General features: G+C 46.0%; 1 protein-coding gene across 3 annotated transcripts in view; it reads right to left on the bottom strand.

Moving 5' to 3' along the window:
• The window catches only part of ACOX2 (acyl-CoA oxidase 2, branched chain), a 19,048-nt gene extending 930 nt beyond the window's left edge, over positions 1–18,118 (bottom strand). The window contains exons 1-14 of one of the 3 annotated variants that reach the window (XM_009326320.1): positions 18,004–18,118; positions 16,782–16,959; positions 15,407–15,569; positions 12,991–13,142; positions 12,354–12,461; positions 11,488–11,607; positions 10,898–11,013; positions 10,311–10,483; positions 9,045–9,207; positions 8,157–8,347; positions 6,837–6,998; positions 5,716–5,821; positions 2,627–2,844; positions 750–882 (exon numbers count right to left, since the gene is read on the bottom strand). In XM_009326320.1, the coding sequence (XP_009324595.1) occupies positions 750–882; positions 2,627–2,844; positions 5,716–5,821; positions 6,837–6,998; positions 8,157–8,347; positions 9,045–9,207; positions 10,311–10,483; positions 10,898–11,013; positions 11,488–11,607; positions 12,354–12,461; positions 12,991–13,142; positions 15,407–15,569; positions 16,782–16,941 (1,965 nt within the window). In that variant the 5' untranslated portion in view covers positions 16,942–16,959; positions 18,004–18,118. Of the gene's footprint in view, positions 1–749; positions 883–2,626; positions 2,845–5,715; positions 5,822–6,836; positions 6,999–8,156; positions 8,348–9,044; positions 9,208–10,310; positions 10,484–10,897; positions 11,014–11,487; positions 11,608–12,353; positions 12,462–12,990; positions 13,143–15,406; positions 15,570–16,781; positions 16,960–17,865; positions 17,929–18,003 lie in introns of those variants that run through there. The other 2 variants (XM_009326321.1, XM_009326322.1) reach the window with 2 other exon arrangements.
• Between the last annotated feature and the right edge of the window lie 1,001 nt (positions 18,119–19,119).

The following is a 19,119-nucleotide window of genomic DNA, read 5'->3' as shown; positions in this document are numbered from 1 at the left end:
GCAGCATGTACTTCATAACCAGTACAGCATACTATTTAACTTCACAAAATATGCTTGAACTTGAATGTTTGCTGAAGGCAAATTTTGTGTTCAGCTGTAGAATTTCAAAGGGTTGCTGATTACCACAGTAAAAATCTCACTTAAGGCAAAATGAGTTTTCAAACAGAGCAATAGCTATTTGCACCGTGCAGAATTTTACATTGCTCCACAATATGGATGAATTAAGAAGTAAAAGTAAAGTGCTAAAGACCATGAAGGATGAAATTGCCTTGTTTAACATTTATACTCTTTCTGGTTAAACATATTATTAAAAAAAATTAAGTATTGCACTAGTAAAAGTACCAGTGAATGGAAAATACCCTGCAATTAGTGGCTCTTGCAGCCACCCAGTGTTGTTCTATAATAGTAAACTATGTAAACAGACTTTTGTTTTAGCTTATTCTGTACAATGTTACCTCAGTGATAGAAGTTTAAAAATCAAACCCACATTGGTGGCACACGACAGTTCTGCTCCTGGGTACAAGCTCTAGTACTCTGGGGGCTGTAATTCATCGTTAGGTTAAATGTCTGAGCTAAGACTATCGGTGGCATAACTGGAGTATCACAGGTCATTGTTCAGAGTGAAATACTAAGAATTAAAGGCTCTTATTCCACTTACTTTTATCTGGATTGCTTTTATTAAAAGAAAAGCAAACAATTTCTGCTCTGGCTAATGCAGAAGTTGCCTGGCTGTAGTCCAGCATCCATACCTGCTTGTTGGTCGGTGACTTCTGAGCCCACTCGTAAAGCCGTTGGTAAACCTGTCCGTCGTAACTGCCAAGTGCAGAATTCAAGCTCTTATCTGTGAAGTCAAAAGCGTCCACTAGTGGCACAGCATCCTTCCTAAGGAGTAGGTGAATGAGATTCAAATTACTGAAGCAGGTATTACTTTGTAAGAGAGGAAAATAAGTCAAAGGTAAACTTGAAAGTCAGTTGTCCGGGTTCCTCAGCCTAAAAATCTCGTGCCAGTTTTCCCCCTTGCCTGCACTGTGGGGAAAATCCTGCTGCTTTTGATTCCTCAGAGGCATGTTCTACTAACGCCCTGAGTTGTCTGTACTGTTGAATGGGTATTTGCAGGGTCTTGTAATCACCTGGGGTCCGTCCCTAATTTAGGACTCAATCGCATGTCAGATGTTTTCTCAGTGGACTCTGCCAGTTCTTGGTTTTGGTTTTTGTTGGGTTTGTTTTGTTTTTCTTATGCTGCATGTGTTTGTTTTACAAAATGGAATAAGGTTGCTACTAGATTGATGTGAAGTGCTTTGCTGATCTCCAACCTTCATCTACTCTTAAGTATTTCTATTACCTCATCATGGGGTGTCAAGGTCTTCTACTCTCTTTGTGTGTGTAAGAACAAAGCAACCCTGAACCGCAGCAAGGGCCCATCTAGCCCAGGTGCCACTCTGACAGCAGTCAGCAACGGATAGCTAGAGCATAAGGACACGTATGTAATGACAGCATCTTCTCCTAAGCAGGAGATGGTTTCTTTTTCCTCGTCCTCCTGTCGTCCTGGGTGTAGGAAGTCGTGCTGGCTGTACCCACACCGGAGGTACAGGGATGCAAAGCGGTTTGCTCAAATGTTGGCATTTGCATCTACCAGTTCCTTTTGGGGAAGGGCTGTTTGGGGGTTTGGGAAAGGCTGGGTTTTTGCTACAGACCGGGAAGTGTGTGTATCCTTTCTACTAATTGTAAATAACTGACTCTAATTACCCAGGTAAATACCACTCCGTTCTTGAATCCTGTTAACAAGGCGTGGGCTAACACAGAGGACTTACAATGAATTCCAGAGACGACGATGAGTTAGGCTTTTGAAAACGTTATGTTAAGCTTGTTGCTTAACTTGAACTCTGTGATCAGTTCTGAAAATGCTTGCTGTTCGGCTCTGTCCTGTTCAGCTCTTGGTTATGGTGTATTCTTGTTGCTCTCCAGGTGGCTTAAGTAGCATTTTACATACAGTAGCAACTCACTTCTCTGCACTGTAAGTTAATCTGTTCTTAACAAACAGCACTGAGTAGTGAAAGATGAATCCTTTGTCAAAAAGCCTTTGCGAGTGTTGTGGTAAGTTAAAGCCTTAGCATATCTCAGAATTCACATAGTTAGTAATAAATGGTGTCGAGCAGATGCATCTGAACTAGCTGTAGGCAGGATTGTTTGGGTACCAGTTGCAACTCAGCCATGGCAACAGAGTAGGCTGTATTAGCTGCGGCTTGAGCAGATTTTGCAGTGTATGATCGGTTGCTGTGGCTGCCTCCTGCCAGTGCTGCTCTGACTACATATTTTCCTGCTTTTGCTCTACTGCAAATGGTAGAAAGTGTTCAGGATTTCTTGACTTATAATTTAAGATTTCACGTTACAGAACTTTAATTTAGAGATTGCAGAGGAGCTGGATACTTAGGTCTGTTTTGCTGTGAAAACGAGCTCTGTGTAGATGTTTCGATCAATTTCTAGTGCTGCCAGGCAATGAAAATAAAAACCGAATGAGGTGAATTGACTTTGGAGATGTTGCCATAGGTACAGCAGCACCATTTTATATCTGTCACAGGGACAAACTGAATAGCTGTGTATCGCCTCTCATGCTAGAGCAGCTCACCGAATGACGGCCAGGAGGTCCAGGTATGATGCTGTGACCATGTCCATTTGAGCTCCAGATACGTATCCGTCATGCAAGAAGACTCCTCCATTCGAGAAGATCCCGTGTAATGCAAAGAGGTCACAAAGATGTTTCATAATCTTCTGGATGCCAGCCTTGGTCTCGAGTTTCTCCACAGTTTCTGCAAAGTTTTTCACTGTGATGTAGTGGCAGTGAGCCTGGAAAACAAATGCAATCAACAGTGAATGCACCTCAAAACACTTTTAGTAGGCCAAGCGACTCAAATGTTCTCGCAAAGAATATAAAACCTTTTCATTTCCCTGGCACTTTTCCAGTCTGTATTCTTTGTTTGCTGGTTGACCAGGCCTTTTGCATTCATGTCTTACAGCGACAGTAGAGGAGAGAATTGGGGGTGTAAACAGGCAACACTGTGGTATTTGTAAACTCCAGAAAACCGTTTCAGAAATCATGGTAGTACTTATTCTAAATATTTCTGACGAATACCCCAAAGAGTTTGTGTGATCAAAACACGTTGGAATGTGCTTGTGTTGACCCCTAGCAAGTGAATTTTGGTTATACATCAACAGGAGAAAACTCTTTTGCTGAAGGCCTTGGGCTCATGGTGCACTGGGCTCAGTGTCTGTAGGGCTTCAGCTCTGAAAACATCTGTTGTCAGAGAACAGCCACCAAACTTACCTCTCGCTTTTGTGGTTTTAAGTAAACTGATAATTTCTGGGTCAGACATCAGTAGAGTGTCTAACTGCCAAGTTACAGAAATACTAGCTGAGGTCCGGAGCAAATGGAGCAGGCTGACTCCACCTGTTTGTGGGGGTGACTCTTGTTACGCTGACGTTACTGCGGGTGGTTGGCGGTGTTGGTATCTGCGTGGGTTCACTCCCCCACTGTACAGTTCTCCTCCCAGCTGTGGGTGTAAGCACGGCACACCGGCACTGCAGCTCTTCCTGCCGGCATGGTCAAGCAGCGTGGAGGCCAGCGTGGACTGCAGAACCTGCCTGAGAAGCTGGGTGTCTACTCAAGCAATTAAGCTGTGCGGAGTCTGCAACAAAGCCGTACCCAGTGTCTGAGCCACTCAGCTGAGAGCCGGCAGGCGTCAGTTCATATAGCTGCCGTGCCAGTCGTGTGGGTGAGTCTCCAGGGAAGGTGTGGAATAAGAAATAAATACAGAAGTGCCCCAGGAAGGCAGCAGGCTATCAAGGTTTTAAAGTTACAGGGAAAACTCAAGGGTTTTGGGTGACTCTTCCTCTCCCTGAAGTATCTAAGAAACTTTGGGGGCCCAGATCCCATTTTCTGAAGAGCCTAGCAGCACAATCGCCACAGACAATACCACAGCCAGCCCTCTGCAGGGCTCTTCAGAAATAGTTTATTTCTGATTAGTCCCGTGTCTAGGTTCTCCTCCTCACTTCTCAGAGGGAGCCGAATTCCAGCTCCTCCTCTGACACGTGGTCTCCCTGCTCTTCAGTCCAGAGACCTCGGCCACCCATTTGAGTGGGTGCAGGAGGGAACGGCTTGTTCAGGTTTGCGTGCGGGGAGTGCTGGTCAGAGCCTTTTCTAGAGGTAATCTCAAATAGGAACATTTCGCTTCAGTTTCATTCCACTAAAAATATATTTACATTTAAACAATTATTGGGAAAGTAATTTTTAAAAGTCACTTTGTTTATAGGAGGTCTCCTTTATTTTTGAGGCAATTACACATTTTTTTTTCTGCTCTTTTTCAAGCTTACAGCATTGAATACTTGCTTCCACTGAGTCTGTGTAGTTGAAAATGGGGGGTGACGCATGGCAGATGGGTGACCACAAAAAATGCTGCTGCTGAGATCAAGTCTTTGCTCCCTTACTCAGTGAGTTTCTGTTTTGAAGAATTATAACCGTGCTTACTGGTATGAGCGGATCAATGCTGCCAATGGTTTTGAAAGGATCTCAGCTGCTGCTGAGAAAGTGTTTGACTCATCAAGGACTTAATCTCATTGACTGACTACAAGGGGGCTGTTCCCTACTATGAAATCACCAAGATGGTATCACCACAGTTAGGTATGTGTGGGGTTCCTTTTTCCCCCTGTCAGGGGCTTCTTGCTGAGTCCATTTCAGTTTGGGTTGGCTCTGGCTGAACAGCAGATTACAGCAAGATGTTTTTCATTAAAAATTGAATGAAGTTAAAATAAGCTGTGGATCTGTTTCAAAATCTTCCTTTCCTCAGCGAAGGAAGGAAGGAAGGAAGGCCTTCACCATAATTGTAGAGGAATTGCGCTTAATGGCATATTAAAAAAAAGAATTTTCTTTTTTGGAGATACTGAAGTATTGGTGGTTTTGGTTTTCATTTAAATTTAGGGCTTTTCTCCCCTCTTGCTTTCTTTTCTGCTTAGTTCTGTACTAACTAACCCCTGTTTTGGGGAACAAATGTTGCTGTCCTGATCCTACTTCAGCTGAAGGCATGCTGGTTGCCTGTCTAATCCACGAGAACTGGGAGTTGGTTTTGAATCTCTTATTAATTTGACTTTGATTTTATTTTTCTTTCAGTAGTAATTAACATTGCAGTTATCGCTGCTTTTCGTTGTTTTCCCTGCAGTTATCTTTCCTTGTGAGAGCGGGAGATGTAAGAAATACCAGGCATGTTTCACCTTTGCTGTGACTCCACCAGCTTTCAGTGGGGTGGCTTTGGGGAGGCTTTCCTCTGGGAGCCAGAAACGCTGGATTCTTATAAAAAGATGAGTGTTAGCTGGAGTTGGTGGGTTCTTGTTGCAGGATATGGGAGGTCTGATTCTGCTAGTAGTGGCAGCATAACCGTGAATGGGTTTCGGTTTGTTTTTTTTTCCCTCCCTCCCTTTCATTTCTACTCCCCCTAGTCTTTTTCTACCTGGCCTATTCAGATGGCAAATTCTTCAGATCAGGAATTGCTTCTTACTACGATTTTTCCTTCATGCAGACCACAGTGGTGCCCTGGTCTTTGTGGTGTCCCTTAGATCCTAACAGGAAACAATAAACAGCACTGAGACTTCAAGCTAATCATGCTGCTTCTGTTGCATACTGTATCCTAAAGACAAATGTCAAATAAGCAGATAAATTTTGCTAACCTTTGCAGCCTGCACCAGCTGCACTGTGCACTGGTTCCACGCGTCGGTTTTTTTGACTCCACACTGAATCAAGTCCTGTAGTTTAGCTGCTGTGCTGCTTATGAGTCTGGAAAATTGAAAAAGCATATTGTATATGAATATAGCAGCCCACATGCACTCATTTCATACTCAGACTTGCGTGTGATCGTTTGGCAAAATGGCATTTCTGACATTTGAAGTTATCTACGCTCAGTATGAGCGAACTTAGATTATGCAAAATCTAAGTACAAATTGCGAGAAGCAGCTGGACCACCCCGGTACTGAAGGATTTCTGCCTTCTCGGCTTCCCGGGTAGTTTACCAGGGGGTCTGCTGGGGTTTTTCTTGGGTTGTGTGTGTTGTAAGGAGAGTTTGCAAAACAAAATAAAGCGGTGGTAATATTGGACTGATGTTACATTATGTTTCTACTTTTCTACACAGGGATCCAAATCCCGCTCCCGTTGACACTGAAGCTTTCGGAAGAATGGCTCTGTTCTTACACTGATTTGAATGACAGCAGCAGAGTTGTCTATCTGTTTGCCTGGTTTTCAGAGATGAGGCATATGTGGCCCATAACTGTGCACATAATACTAATGAGACAACTCATGATACCATTTTTATTTGTGTCACGTAGCTGAATGTATAGTTGAAAGGCTACAGACAGAATGAGAGGCTCTGTGTTTGCTGTGGTGTTAATTGAAAACAAACATCAGTTTCACAGGTATGTGAAATTTTAACTGTCTGTGTAGAATTGCACAGCGTCCAGTTGCCTAAAGGTTTTACTGGATGGCAACTCAGTGATGTGGTCTGGGATTTACTTAAATAGTGCCATCAGCTCGGTATAGAATCATCTCTGGAATATAGTCGTTAGGTAGCACGTGGCTTAAAAACTTCTGATGTTCTGAATGTGAAAGCTTCATATTGAACATTTGACATGGCTGTTAATCCTGTGTGAGTCTCCCTTTTCTCTTTCAGGAGCAGATGGTGTCAATTCTTGTGTAACTTACGTTATTTTACCTCCCTTTAAAGCAAGGAAGAAGCTGAGCTCTTAACACATTTCTGATGTCAAAGAGAGAAACCCTGTCTCCTGTCCTCCGTACTGACCTGGCTGCCATGTGTTGATAGGCTTCAGTGTAAACATCTGGACTGAGAAAATCCAACTTGTTCTTGGCTGGACACTTCCCGGGTTTCACTGCAGCCAGATAAGTGACAGATGGCGGAACAGGCTGGCCAGCGCCGGCTGCCATGAAGCACTTAATCAGGAACCTGGGAAGAGGGTAACAGTCAGAGCAGGGTATGGTTGTGATCCCCATGCAGCAAATGGTCATGCAAAAAGTAAAGTGGGCTCAAGTGAGGAGCAGCAAGGTGTGACGCTTCCCATCAGTGGTCCAGAATAGACTTGAACAAGTAATGACCTTTTGTTTTGCATGTTATTTGCAGTAACCTGATCCATGATGGGTCTCAGGGGTAGCCTGTCTACCGTATTTAATGCTGCAGCAATCTGTAGTGATGAATTTTTAGGAAGAAACTTGCTGTGGCTATTAGCAGTCTCAGGAGCATGGTGATCAGATACATTATCAACTTTGCAGCCTGAGTCTTAGTGCTCTGGGAGCCTTAATGGTGGTTTGCTCTTACCCTCTGTGATCCCCAACACACAGTCACATTATGTTAACAAACATGAGACCCTTTCTTGGAGCTAAACACATGTCCAGGGAGCATTCCCTACTCCCTTATTTTTTTTGGCACCTCTGCTATGACCTAGACTGCCCAGATCTGGAAGTAAAACGTTACAGCATTTCTACTGACCTTGCTATTGATCTTGCAAGAAGAGGCAGTAATGAGTACAAAGGTGTCTGCATGCAAGCACAGAGCTACGTAGTAGCACCTCTGTCCCTGGGAAGTGTACTGATTTTCTCCTTCTAGTAAAAACACATGTTATTAAAAGTTCAAGCAGCTGTGGTTTCTTTCTCCTGTATTTCATCTACTCTGGATAATCATCAGTCTGTGTGTTCAGAGGAAAGCGGTGTTCTTGGAGCATGACTCATCCGCTTTCAGTATTCAACAACTTCACCTTTTCTGGCTCAACCTCACTTTACCAATATCGCGTTACATCGGTTGCTTAAAAAAGTAAAACGCAAACTTGTATAGTAATGCTTTTGCTGTGCTGCTAGACAAAGATGGAAAATGAGGTTATGCAGAACAGCACCTGCACACATCCCCAAACCAAAAATAGAAGATATAATCTGATTCCCACACACCTCCATGCCTGTTAGACAGAAGACATGAATAGTTTATGTCCTGAGTTGTAGTTTTAGAAGGTGCTGTGAGAAAGGAGTAGCTGGTTTTACTGGTTTTGGAGAAGAAGTGGTAGAGGTTGAAGGAATGAGGGGGCAGGCTTTTAGATGAACCAGTTTGAATTGTTACCTGGCAGTTTGCAGGAGCAAAATGGTGTTTTCCCCTTCATAAATACAAGAGGCAACTATTTTAGTATACAAGGAAGGGAGTCCACTCAGCAAGGAGTAACCATGTCCCCCGCATGCCTGGAGGCAGATCGCCACTGCTGAAGTGCAGTACTGAGTAACCATGGCTTTAAAGCCCGATGAAAATGCATGGAGCTGTTTAAAAAAAAAAAATAAGGCAGAGTGTTAATGGTGAAAGTGTTCTAAAGCAATGCTCAGGATAAGTTTTCTTTTTTAATTTTGTGCAATTTCTGGGCATGAAATCCCTGTCAGATCCTCCTTCGCAATGTGGTGTAGCACCCAGCTTCCTGAACCTGGCCTTTGGTTTCTGCCTGGGATGCTGCACACCCTCGTGCTGGGCATGCTGTGGTCAGTTTATGCATTTTTGGGTTTCTCTCAACCAGCAGTGGCTTTGGCAGCCCTTGTTCAGAGTGTGGTTTCATTTCAGGCTTCCAGTTGTGAAATCTTACATTCTATCTAAACAGTAACATTTTTGGTTTTGGCTCAGAAGTGAGTATTTGCGTGTGCATTTGTAGATGGAGTTGTGAAATAAAGCTTTGCACCACCAGCTACTTGGAACAAGGTATTTATCGAACGGGTGTGCTTTTCAAGGACTTTTCACTCTGCAATAGTTCCCAAAGCCAAAAATGTGGGGTGGTGAAGCGAATGTTGTTGCTGACTGGTTGTGGACCTAGGACAAGCCATTTGATCTCTTAGTGCTTTCTCTCTCTCTCCAGTTATCTAGTGGCGAGAGGAATGTTTGTCCGGTTTGCTAAAATACTTTGATACTCAGAGATGAGAAGTGCAGCCTAAGTGCAAACCAGCTGTACGAGTGAATCCTGCTGCAGCTCACCTCCGGCAGCGTGTCGAACTTCTTCCTCTGGATCTCTCTGTACACCTTGTCAAATAGCTCCTGCAGGTAGTTGTTGATGAAATGAAAGGCATAGGCTGCTGCCAACTGCGGCAGCAATTTCTCTTGCTGAGTCTGGTAGTCAAGGATTTTTGCTTCTTGTTCCCTGTTGGAAGACAGCTGATACGGACATGGGCGTAGCTACTGTTAGTTTACCTGTTGCATAATGAAAAACGGCATTTCGCATTACCAAGAAGCAGTATGTGAACAGGACTGAGCCGATCTCGTGGCAGCAAATCTGCCCAGCTTGCTCAGCTGTTAGAGAAACAAGCCCAACCAGGAAAAAAAGTGATTTTTCTGCTGTGTTGGTGAACCAGCCTAACAGAGTAGAAAAGGCTGCAATGTGTGATCGGTCGGTACGGAGGGGGAACAGGGACTGCGGGAGAGGATGAGGATGAAGCCTTCAAGGACAGCAAGTTGTTAGGTGTCATAGGGGATGCGGTGGCACTGCACCCTGAAAAACTTTTCAAACTGGATCTTGTGGCCCTGGGTGTAGATAGGTTTCTCTGAAAATATTTGAGTCTAAATGATTTTAAGCTTTCTGGGCTTTTTTTGGATGTTCTTTACCACTTTTGCTATAGTTAGTACACTTAGGACTTCAAATGATGGAACTGGTTATTACAATAGTTCAGCATGCTGTACTCTTGTGTTTGGTTTGTGTTTGAACCAAACCATGTTCTCATTAGGATCTTCCTGCTTTTGAAAGGAGATTTAAGTGGAAATTTTTGAAATCCATTCAAATGAAAATATCTATTTAAAAATTACAGGGATTCTTACCAGACTAATAAATTTCGGTGTTGTAAAGTGTGGATATTGGAACTGTGGATGTTGGAAGGTATTTTAGTGTCGCGCCTACTAGTAGGATGCTACGGCATAAGAATTCAGCAACTTGTCCGCTTTGTCTGGATGATGCTGAGTTATGGGATTACATGGGAAGGCCAGTTATAAGAAAAATAAGTTGCCTGTGTGAACCGCTGAGCTATTCAAACTATGAAGCTTATCTTAGAAAGAACTGTAAACATTCTCTTGCACTTTGACTGAAGCTCATTAATGTAAATAATGGGGAAGCATGTTTGTAATACCCTATCTGGGCCAGGAAATAAGCCAGTGATGTGCTGAAAGATAAGATGAAAAGTAGAAATACAGACTGGTGCGGGGGAACATGGTGTATGGTCCCCTTCCCACCGCTGCGGACTTGCGTGGCATTACCCAGGCTTTAACTTGGACTGCCGGCGAACCACAGAGTATCGGATGGCAATGGTGCAAGCTTTCATTAGAGGTATTATAACTTCGTCTGAAATGAGGGAAATGCGCACTGTAGTCATTGTGAAATAATTAATCTTCTGTGACCCCCATCTTGCATAGGTGCCATCTGGTTGAACCTAGAGTAGAGAGAGGATGTTAGATGCCACCTTCTTCAATACTTCAGTACTAGGATGGTTGTGTAATGTCTATGCGTAGAATAAAATGGACATCAAAATCCTTCACTGAACGCAAAACTAAATATTTTTATGTATGACGGATGAAAGATATCCTTTTGAAGAGACAAACTCTCACTGCTTCTGGCTCAGATAGATAGGTTCTGCCTGCCCTGTGATTCCCAACCTCTGAACGTGGAATTCCTGACACCGAGATTCATTTAGGATTCAGGTAACTTCTGCCCTTGATAAAACCGCAGAGACTTGCAGACACCTCAAAGGAAGATTTTTGTCCTAAATTTAGGCAGGTCCCTGTCGTCTCTTTCGCCGTGCAATGAGAGTCTGACAGGCGAGTCTGTGATGTGAATCCGTACATACCTCGCAAAACTTGTTCAGCATGTTCTCCCTGGGGACGCGCACGTTCTGCAGCATGAGGTAGCCGTTGTCAACGTGCTCAAAATTCATTTTGGGACCAATGTCTCCTGCAGTTATGCCTGCAGCGGGAGGAAACATAGCCTGCTTATTCCCACTTGAACTTTTTTCCTCCCCATTTTGTGTCAGGCTGGGGATCTCAAAGGAAGGGCACATTCAGCTCTGCTTCTTCCCCAGCATGGGTGATCTTGCCTGAGGGATGAAACAGGCATTCAAATGGTAGTTTGTTTCCATGATCCATCTGTTACTTGTGTTGGCTGGGGTCAGAACTGAGGTGTTAATGCAGAGGTGGTCAGAGCAGCCCAGGCTTCTGGTTAAGAAGGAGTCTTGGTCTGGATATGCCTGAAGATACATTAAATCTTCCTTTAGATAAAAAGGTTGGGGTTAATGATAACTATGCCTTGGGTATTTGTCTTGGTTGGTTTGGTTTTGGCAATTTATAACTCTCTCTCCCCGGGCCCAATGTTTTAGGACACATTTAAGGGCAAAATAGGCAGAGCACGTGCACAAGTGCTGTGATGTCTGGGGTCATTTACCTGGGCAGAGTGAATGGTCCTGAAGGCTGCGTATCTGCACAATGAAGGGATGCACGCCGTAGCACTTCCCCTGGACGTACAGCTGAGCGAAGACCACTGTGTGGGTTGCTGACCTTCCCACTGCGAGAAGAAAAACAGCCCCATTCCCTTAAGACAAGGTACAGCACAAACACTTCCACAGTTAACAGCAGTCAGTGCTAATTATGTGTTAGGTCTTGCTAACATATGGGTCAGGGTAGCTGTGATCCACAGATGCTGGAAGCTGGAGGTTGCCTAAATCTGCGTTCTGAGCCTGCTCTTGGAAGTTGCATCACCCTTCTGCCTCTGTCGTGGCCCATGAGGCTTGGATGAACAGTTTGCATCAGCAGATGAGAAAAAATAAGTAGTTCATGCAGTGCTGAGAGAGTGGGAAGTGCTGTGGCTGTTAGAGTAACTCCAGCTATTTTCTGTGAAATACCTTCCTGAAGGGAGCCATGAATTTCACACTTGAATCCTTTATGCTGAGACTGGCTGATGACTTGAATCCTTTATGCTGATCCTTTATGCTGATGACCTCCCTGCAGTTTTTGGTCATCTGAGTATTATTTACAAAGAAGAGAAGATTGATTCCTGCAGATGCAGGAGTTTCCCTGAGTGAAGTTCTCCAACCCAGCCACCCAAGGGCTTTTGATAGGTGATGGTGGCTCCCTCCTGGCCTTTGAACTTGTACAAAACCCTTTGGTCTCTTACTTGCCTCTCGATGTGTGCGTCTCTTACTGAAGTCCTCTGCTAACACCTGGGTCCTCAAACATGGAGCTTGAGCAGGGCAGACCGAGTAACTGAAGGAGGCAAATAAGGAAAACCAAAATACTGTGTCTGGTACTTACTGTCTCCAGGCCACCACTTCATGGCAGAGATCTTTGGTGTGTTCAGTATAAACTCCTGTGTAGTGATATCAAAGACTGCTGTTGTTTCCAAACCCTGAAGATAAGTACCTTTTTAAAAACAAACAAACAAACAAACAAACAAAATATCTCTTGATGTATCACAAGGATGGAGAGAGTGGAGGATCCCTGGAGGCTAGTGTGGGTATTACCCGGGTTTTGTGGTTTACCCTCCTAACGAGAACTGTGGGATGATGCTCCCAGTGACCCCACACCATCTCCTGCAAAGATCTCGTGAGCCAATGGTACTCAGGCAAGCTGCCTGGTTCCTGGTGACAACCACCAACTTGGTCAAGCTGCCTGGCTGATCCCCTCCACCGATGGTGACTGCCTGGTATCTAACCATGAGCTTTCACCCTCGCTTTTGTTATTTTTTCCGCATTGGCAAAACCAAAGCCAGCGCATCTCCAGCTTGCAGAGGAACGCTGAGGACATCAACCTCTAACACGCAGGTGGCATTTCCCACACCCCCAGCCACCCCTGCCTCAGTGAAGCACAGACAGCTTGAACTCAAATTCCCCCGAGAATCTGGGCCAGAGTGTCTTGTCCTACGGAAACGCTGTTTTCTCTGCAGCCTTACCGTGCCCCAGTTCGGTCTGGGCGTAGCTTCCAATGAGCTGATACTGGGTGGCGAGAGGAATCCATTTGGCAATCTGTTTGTCGGAGCCCAGCATCGAAATACTTCTCATGAAGATGCGGTGAAGGAGAAACGCGATGTCTCCTGACAGTGCCCTGCGGAGAAGGCACAAGGGGCATTTTTACACGGATGCAGTTCCAGGGATGTGATGAATGAGGCAGTGACACTGTGGCGGTCACCAGACAGTACCACCTGCTGCCTTTTGATTTCTGCGTTGTCATACCTCACCCAACATCCAGTATCAACACAGTATTGCAGGAAAAGTGCTCTTCCAAGCTGCTTTTGTTCCTTCTTTCATAACATAGTTTGCTTAAGTGTTGCTAGCTCATTATTTCACTTGCTCTTGGAAGAATTATCTGTTCTGAGCAGCAGATGCTGAGCTCCTAAAAACACAGCCCAGCTCCAAAGCTCCTGTGGCTCCGATAGCTTGTGAGCCCTTCATATCTTGATTTTCATAGGATTTTTTTTCCTGATTATTTAAGTCACATTTTAAGGCTGAGCTAAAAACCCCCCACCACCCTACCCTAAAACCCCCAAACCCTGGCAATTCACTGTGGGGCACATTGGACTGAATTACATATGTAGGCACCTGAAACCTGGATTTCCTGAACCTTCCCATTCCCATTCTGGGGAAATACTCCGGTACGTTGGGTTTGTTGCTGTGCTATTCCCTGGGTGTTTGCTGTCAGTCACTGTCTGGGGTTCATGGAGATTTGGCCTGACTTGAGATGGTTTTTTTTCTTGTGGAAGAATTCAAATACATCCTTGTAACACCTGGTTTATTGTCTGGTCAGGCCCTTCGCCATTGCCAGCTGATAGGGCTGCATACGTCCTAAAAAGCACTACTCCAGAACCTGTGTGTGGGAACTTGGGTACAGTAATTTCCATGGTGCAAATCAGAAACTCTTTTTTTTTTTTTATTTTGTGTGCGAGAAATCCTAAGAAAATATGAGGAATATAGTCCCTCTTCCTGGGGTTCCTCAGTGTGGTTGAATCACCTCACAGATATAAGTACGTGTCCTCTCACACCCAAAAGTAAGTGGCTCTGCTGTTCTCGGTAGCTTTGTATGGCTGTTAGCACGTTGCTTTACTGCAGTGCTCTAGAGAGCATCTCATTCTAAATAGATACTTTTTATTGTTAAGAGATGACTGCACCCTTTCTTTTATACTGGCCCTGAGAGAGAATCAGTCATGCTGAAAAAGTGGGGGGGAAAATATGAACAAAGAAGTTAAAGGGAAATTGCTTTGATTGGCAGACAAAGACTTAATGAACCCTTGGCAGCCCATCCAGAAATAATGTTACTTTAACTGCGATTTAAAAAAAGCTGGCTTTTAAATGTGCGCAGGTGATTCACTGTGTCTGGCACCAGGAGGCACCAGGACTTTGTCAGTAAGAGCTTGGTGCTCACCTGGTGTTTCACCAGAAAGGAGCTGTCCTGCGAGACAGGCTGTGCTCTTAATCCAGCAAAACGTGGTAGCACAGGGCTGGCCCTGCCGAAGCCCTTGGCGTCAGGGGCCTGATAAAAGCAAACCTAGGTGGGAGAGGCGGTTGAGTTTTGTCAGGTTTTTAAAATCTGCTGGGATTTTTTTTTTCTTCTGAGGGAGGAGCGGAGAGCTGCTTTTTATTGGGAATATAATGATCAGGTCCAAGAGCTCTTGATGGAAGATTTCCCCCTTTATCAGTCCTACTTGCTGTAGGTGGCGAAGAGCTTAATGTAAAAAAATTATAATCTTTCATATGAAGAAATATTGGGAAATGACTTTGAGTGTCAGTGATGATTTGTGAGGTGCAGGCATTGCCCTTTTGAATGGCGCTTTTGAACTTGCACCTTCTTACTGAGTATGTAACCCCACCAAACTAAGAGTGTGCACTGGGCAACAGCAAACGGGTACTTTGATTTAGCAAAGGGGGGAAGAAGGAGGGGCAAGCAATTAAAACTAAAATGTGGAGCTCAACTCCATGCAAAGTGTTAAGAAAATTTTTTTAAGGAAAGGATTGTGAAAAATATTTTATTCCATTTACCTACAAACTAAGTGGTTTTTTTCTTTTTTTTTTAATACAATATGGGTTTTCAGCATAAGTAAGGAGCTTGCTGAAGTGGAAGTATCACACTGGGGATGTGAACTGCTGTGATCTATCACGCCGTACCCATGTGCTGCTCTTTGAGAAGTTCCCTGCCGTATATCAGCATTTTCCCTTTTCCTGAGTGTGCTGCTAAAGTAAAAACCTGCAGCACGTTTGTATCAAAACCTTATCTGTCAATTCTTGGCCTCTCCCAGCCTTTGCTAAAGCCGATTCTTGTTGGCATACAAAACTTCTAACAAAAAATTAGTTGTACGTTAAAAAAAAAAAAATCACCTGTAAATGTACTTAAATTCCGGTCCGTCCTCAGTCCATCCCATCTCGTGCATCTTTTTCTGGAGATGAACAGCCTTTCTGACTGCTGCTTCATACCTCTCATTCTGGCTCTGGAAATACTGATTTTCTCTGCTAAATACAGGGTCACATTCGATAGCTTCAACTGCAAAGCAACACAGAAGAGTTGGTTCTCCTGGGGCTGGGGAGGTGCAGGCAGTGCCTCGAGCCCTGCTTGGGAGGAGCGGGCAGGACTGGGGTCATGGACACTGATGCTGTGACTTTTTAGGGTGACTGCAGGCAGGTTTTATTTTGTCAGTGCTGGCTCTGATGGCTCTCACGCCTAACTCTGAAAAGCGGTAGGTTTGGGGAAGGAAGAGGGGAGGGGAAGCGAGTGGGCCTGAGAGAGGGGTCTGTTGAGTGGAATAGTGACCCTGCAGGGTAAGGCACCGTCCCTGGTCAGGGCGTCTGAGGTGACTTTGTGCCTCAGACAGAAAATGCCATGGATCTCTCTGTCTAATTGCTGTTCCCGTGCTGTGACAGCAGCAAGAGCTGCGGTTAGCCGGTTTTGCCCGGAGGGCAGCTAATGGCCGGAGCTGCTGGGTGTCCCACTCAGCACCAGCGCTTCGGCTCGTGACTTTACCAGCCCTTCACAGCATTGCAAAGCGACTCTTGTGTTTGCTCTTTCTGTGTCAGCCTGAATGCTCCCGCTGCTCCCTTTTTGCCTTGAAATCTTTGAGTCCATTCACATTTAAAGTTCTACTGAACTCCAGTTTTACAGTGAAGCGTGAGATCCCAGTGGCCTGTGCCATTTTCGTTTGATAAGGGTATCATATGGGGGTAGTTAAAGAGACAAAAGAGCTTGCTTTGGTTTTTTTTCCTCTGTTTCTTCTGAGCACCCAGTCATTTTTCAGCACACACATCACGAGTGAGAGCAGCTCAGCCTGGCCAAGCCATCCCACACAAGGAATTCCCACCTGGATGAGCCTGATGTGCCGAGGGTGTCGTTGGCTGCGGTTCACGCATGGCGTGCATCGCTGCGCAGCAGCGCTAGCCCCTGTGCGCATCCCTCTTGCACAAAGATGCCTGCCCGTGTGACCCTCGGTCCTTGTATTCCAGTTTAACCAGTCTTGCCAGAGATACTGGGGATGGGAGCAGGCAAGGGGAAAAGCTTCAGACAGCGGGAGTGGCTGCAGAGGAGTCGTGTTGATTTACACTAGCAGGGACTCCAACTCCATGCTCCCACTTTTTTAAGAGATGGGCGATAAGCAAATACCTGGGAGCACAAAACCCATCATGCAAAGGAGAAGCAGAAACAGCGGGATGTAGGCATGTTCTGTACCAGCCCGCAGCCAGAGGCCTCGTAAGGCTCACTCACCCACTGCCCTCCGTATCCGAGTGTGCTCTGCACCACCATCCAGCCGGGCCGTGAGCTTTTCCACGCTGAAGGAGGCCGTCTGCCTCTCGCTGGCGAGGTCGGGATTCATGCCGCCGAGGACTGAGCCCTGTGGGTACTTGCCGGTCTCTAGCAGAGCCATCCTGGAGGGTGAGCTGCTCTGGGAAGGGGTGTGGCTCGTTAGGTGCTGGCACCCTTTCAGTGCATGGTTGATGGAGGTGTTGGGCGCAGCGAGGAGCGATTTCAGTAGGTTGGCCAGGATGCTGTACCTGCACAGGCAACCTGGGGCATGGCTCCCTGCGCTGCGGGCACAGCTATTGCAGGGCACTGTGCTCAGCAAAATAGGTGTAGGAATGTACTTTGTACGTAAACAGGCACATTTCCATGTTAGTTTAAAAAAAACCCAAACAAACGGGTTGCATGAATATTTAGGTGCTGTCTTGTCCTCATTGCAATGATATGGACAATTAAAATTTAGGGCGCTGTTGAGAGCTCAAAATGCAGGTTTTATGATGTTTTTTTTAAACAGAAAATCTTTTTCTTTCACCAGTCTGTCCCCAATATTTTATGAGAAGTTACTGCTGGAATATCCCACAACTATGTGTTAATGTTTAAGGGAGTTTCTGGCCCTGGCCCGTCCCCCCCCCACCCTGGGGCCCGTCCCCCCCCCCCACGGGGTGCTGCCGCTGCTGCCTAGCCCACGGGTGCCTGCTAAGAGGCTGGCAGCCTGCCCATGCTGCCTCGGTCCTGCTTCCCACAGGGCTCAGCTTTACATTAACTCCTAACCTTGTAATTCCCATGTTAGCAGGATTTGTCACAGGATACTAATAAAAAAAAAGTGTGGTGTGTGGAAAATAAAGCAGATTTTTCCTTTGAAGAGGCTGCCTGCCTTCCTGAACTATTTTTAATACTATAAGAAATCTAAACTCTGGAAAGTCTTGCAAATATGTTCTTAATTCCTGCTTTTCTGATATTTAGAGCTTTAATGCAAGGTGTCTTATTGTGCGGGGAGGGAGAAAAGCCTCAAAGCAGCGTGCTAAGTACACAAGATTGGAGTAACCCAGACTTGTCCTTGAGCAGGAAGCGCCGCGCTCGGCATGGGAGCACCGGGACGGCTCAGCCGCCAGCTCCCTCTTCCGTGAGTCTGCGTAAGAAAAAAATCTGCGTGTCTGTCTGCTATGTGCAAACGCAAAACCCCACGTACCTTGTCCCACGCGTCCTTCGGGGAGCTGTCTGGCTGCTGCCTACCTGCCTGGGCCACGCTCCCAGTGTCCCCGCTGCAGGGACCTTGTCCCCGGGGCCAATGGAGCTCGACCAGGCCCGTGGGTGTTTCTGCGTGTGCGCAGCGGCGTGCCGGAGCTGACCTCTGCCGGCAGCGGCATCTGCGCCTGCTAAGCATAAAATCCCACAGCTCCCAGTGCCGAAAGGGCTGGAGCCTCTGCATGTAAAAAAAATGCAATTTTTCTGATCTTATTTCAGGCTATTTGTGTGTTGGAGGCTGCACTTCCAGCTCTGTCACCAAAGTGGCATCCTGCCCCTGTCCCTGTATTTTTAAGGTTTTTTTTTTGTAGTCTGCTCAGGGTGGAGGAGAGCCCCCCTTGGGCTCTCACTGCTCCTTGCCTGTGGATTTGACTTGCTCAAGGTTTTCCCAGCTCGGTTATGGCACTACCTCAGCCCTTCCTGCAGTTTGGGGTGCAAGCCAGGAGACCGGGGATGTGCCTCGCCGGCTGGGTTGTGCCAGGGGGCGGAGGGAGGTTGCCACAGGGTGCATGCTGCCTTCATCTCCGGCGATCCTGAATCTGTCCCCGCTGCAGTCTGTCCTGGTGTCTAGTGGGCAGGAGTTGGCCACTCACACCCCCCTGGCTACATCATTACGAGCCGGACGGGAGAGGAGTCCCTCCTGCCCACAGTTCATCGATGAGCCTGTGCTGCTGCTTCAGACCTGCTTGTCTCTCACTAAAAACTACTTTGTCAAGAAGGAGGTGAAACAGGTGGGATTCACCGTACCGTAGAGTTGCTTTAACACGGGAAGTTAAACAAAGGATGGGAAATCAGATGTAGTTTTGCATAACTATAATTTTAAGCTTAAGCCTGAGTGAACCAGTGCCATCGGTGGAATTCCGGCTTTTTTGATCATGGGGAGGTTTACACGGCACCGGGCCTGCTGGCGACAGGTGGAGTTCAGCTGTCTCGCAGGGGGAAAAGGATTCTCGCTCATGAATTGGCGGGGCTCACTGAGAGGGCTTTAAACTAGGTTTGAAGGGGGAAGGGGATAAAACCGGGCTCACTAGAGATGAGCCTAGGGGTGGCATGCCAATGC

This window comes from Pygoscelis adeliae, unplaced genomic scaffold (genome assembly GCF_000699105.1).
Source record: "Pygoscelis adeliae isolate BGI_AS28 unplaced genomic scaffold, ASM69910v1 Scaffold606, whole genome shotgun sequence".
Lineage (NCBI taxonomy): Eukaryota > Metazoa > Chordata > Aves > Sphenisciformes > Spheniscidae > Pygoscelis > Pygoscelis adeliae.
Note: the sequence above shows the minus strand (reverse complement) of the source record. Positions and strands in the feature narration are given on the sequence as shown.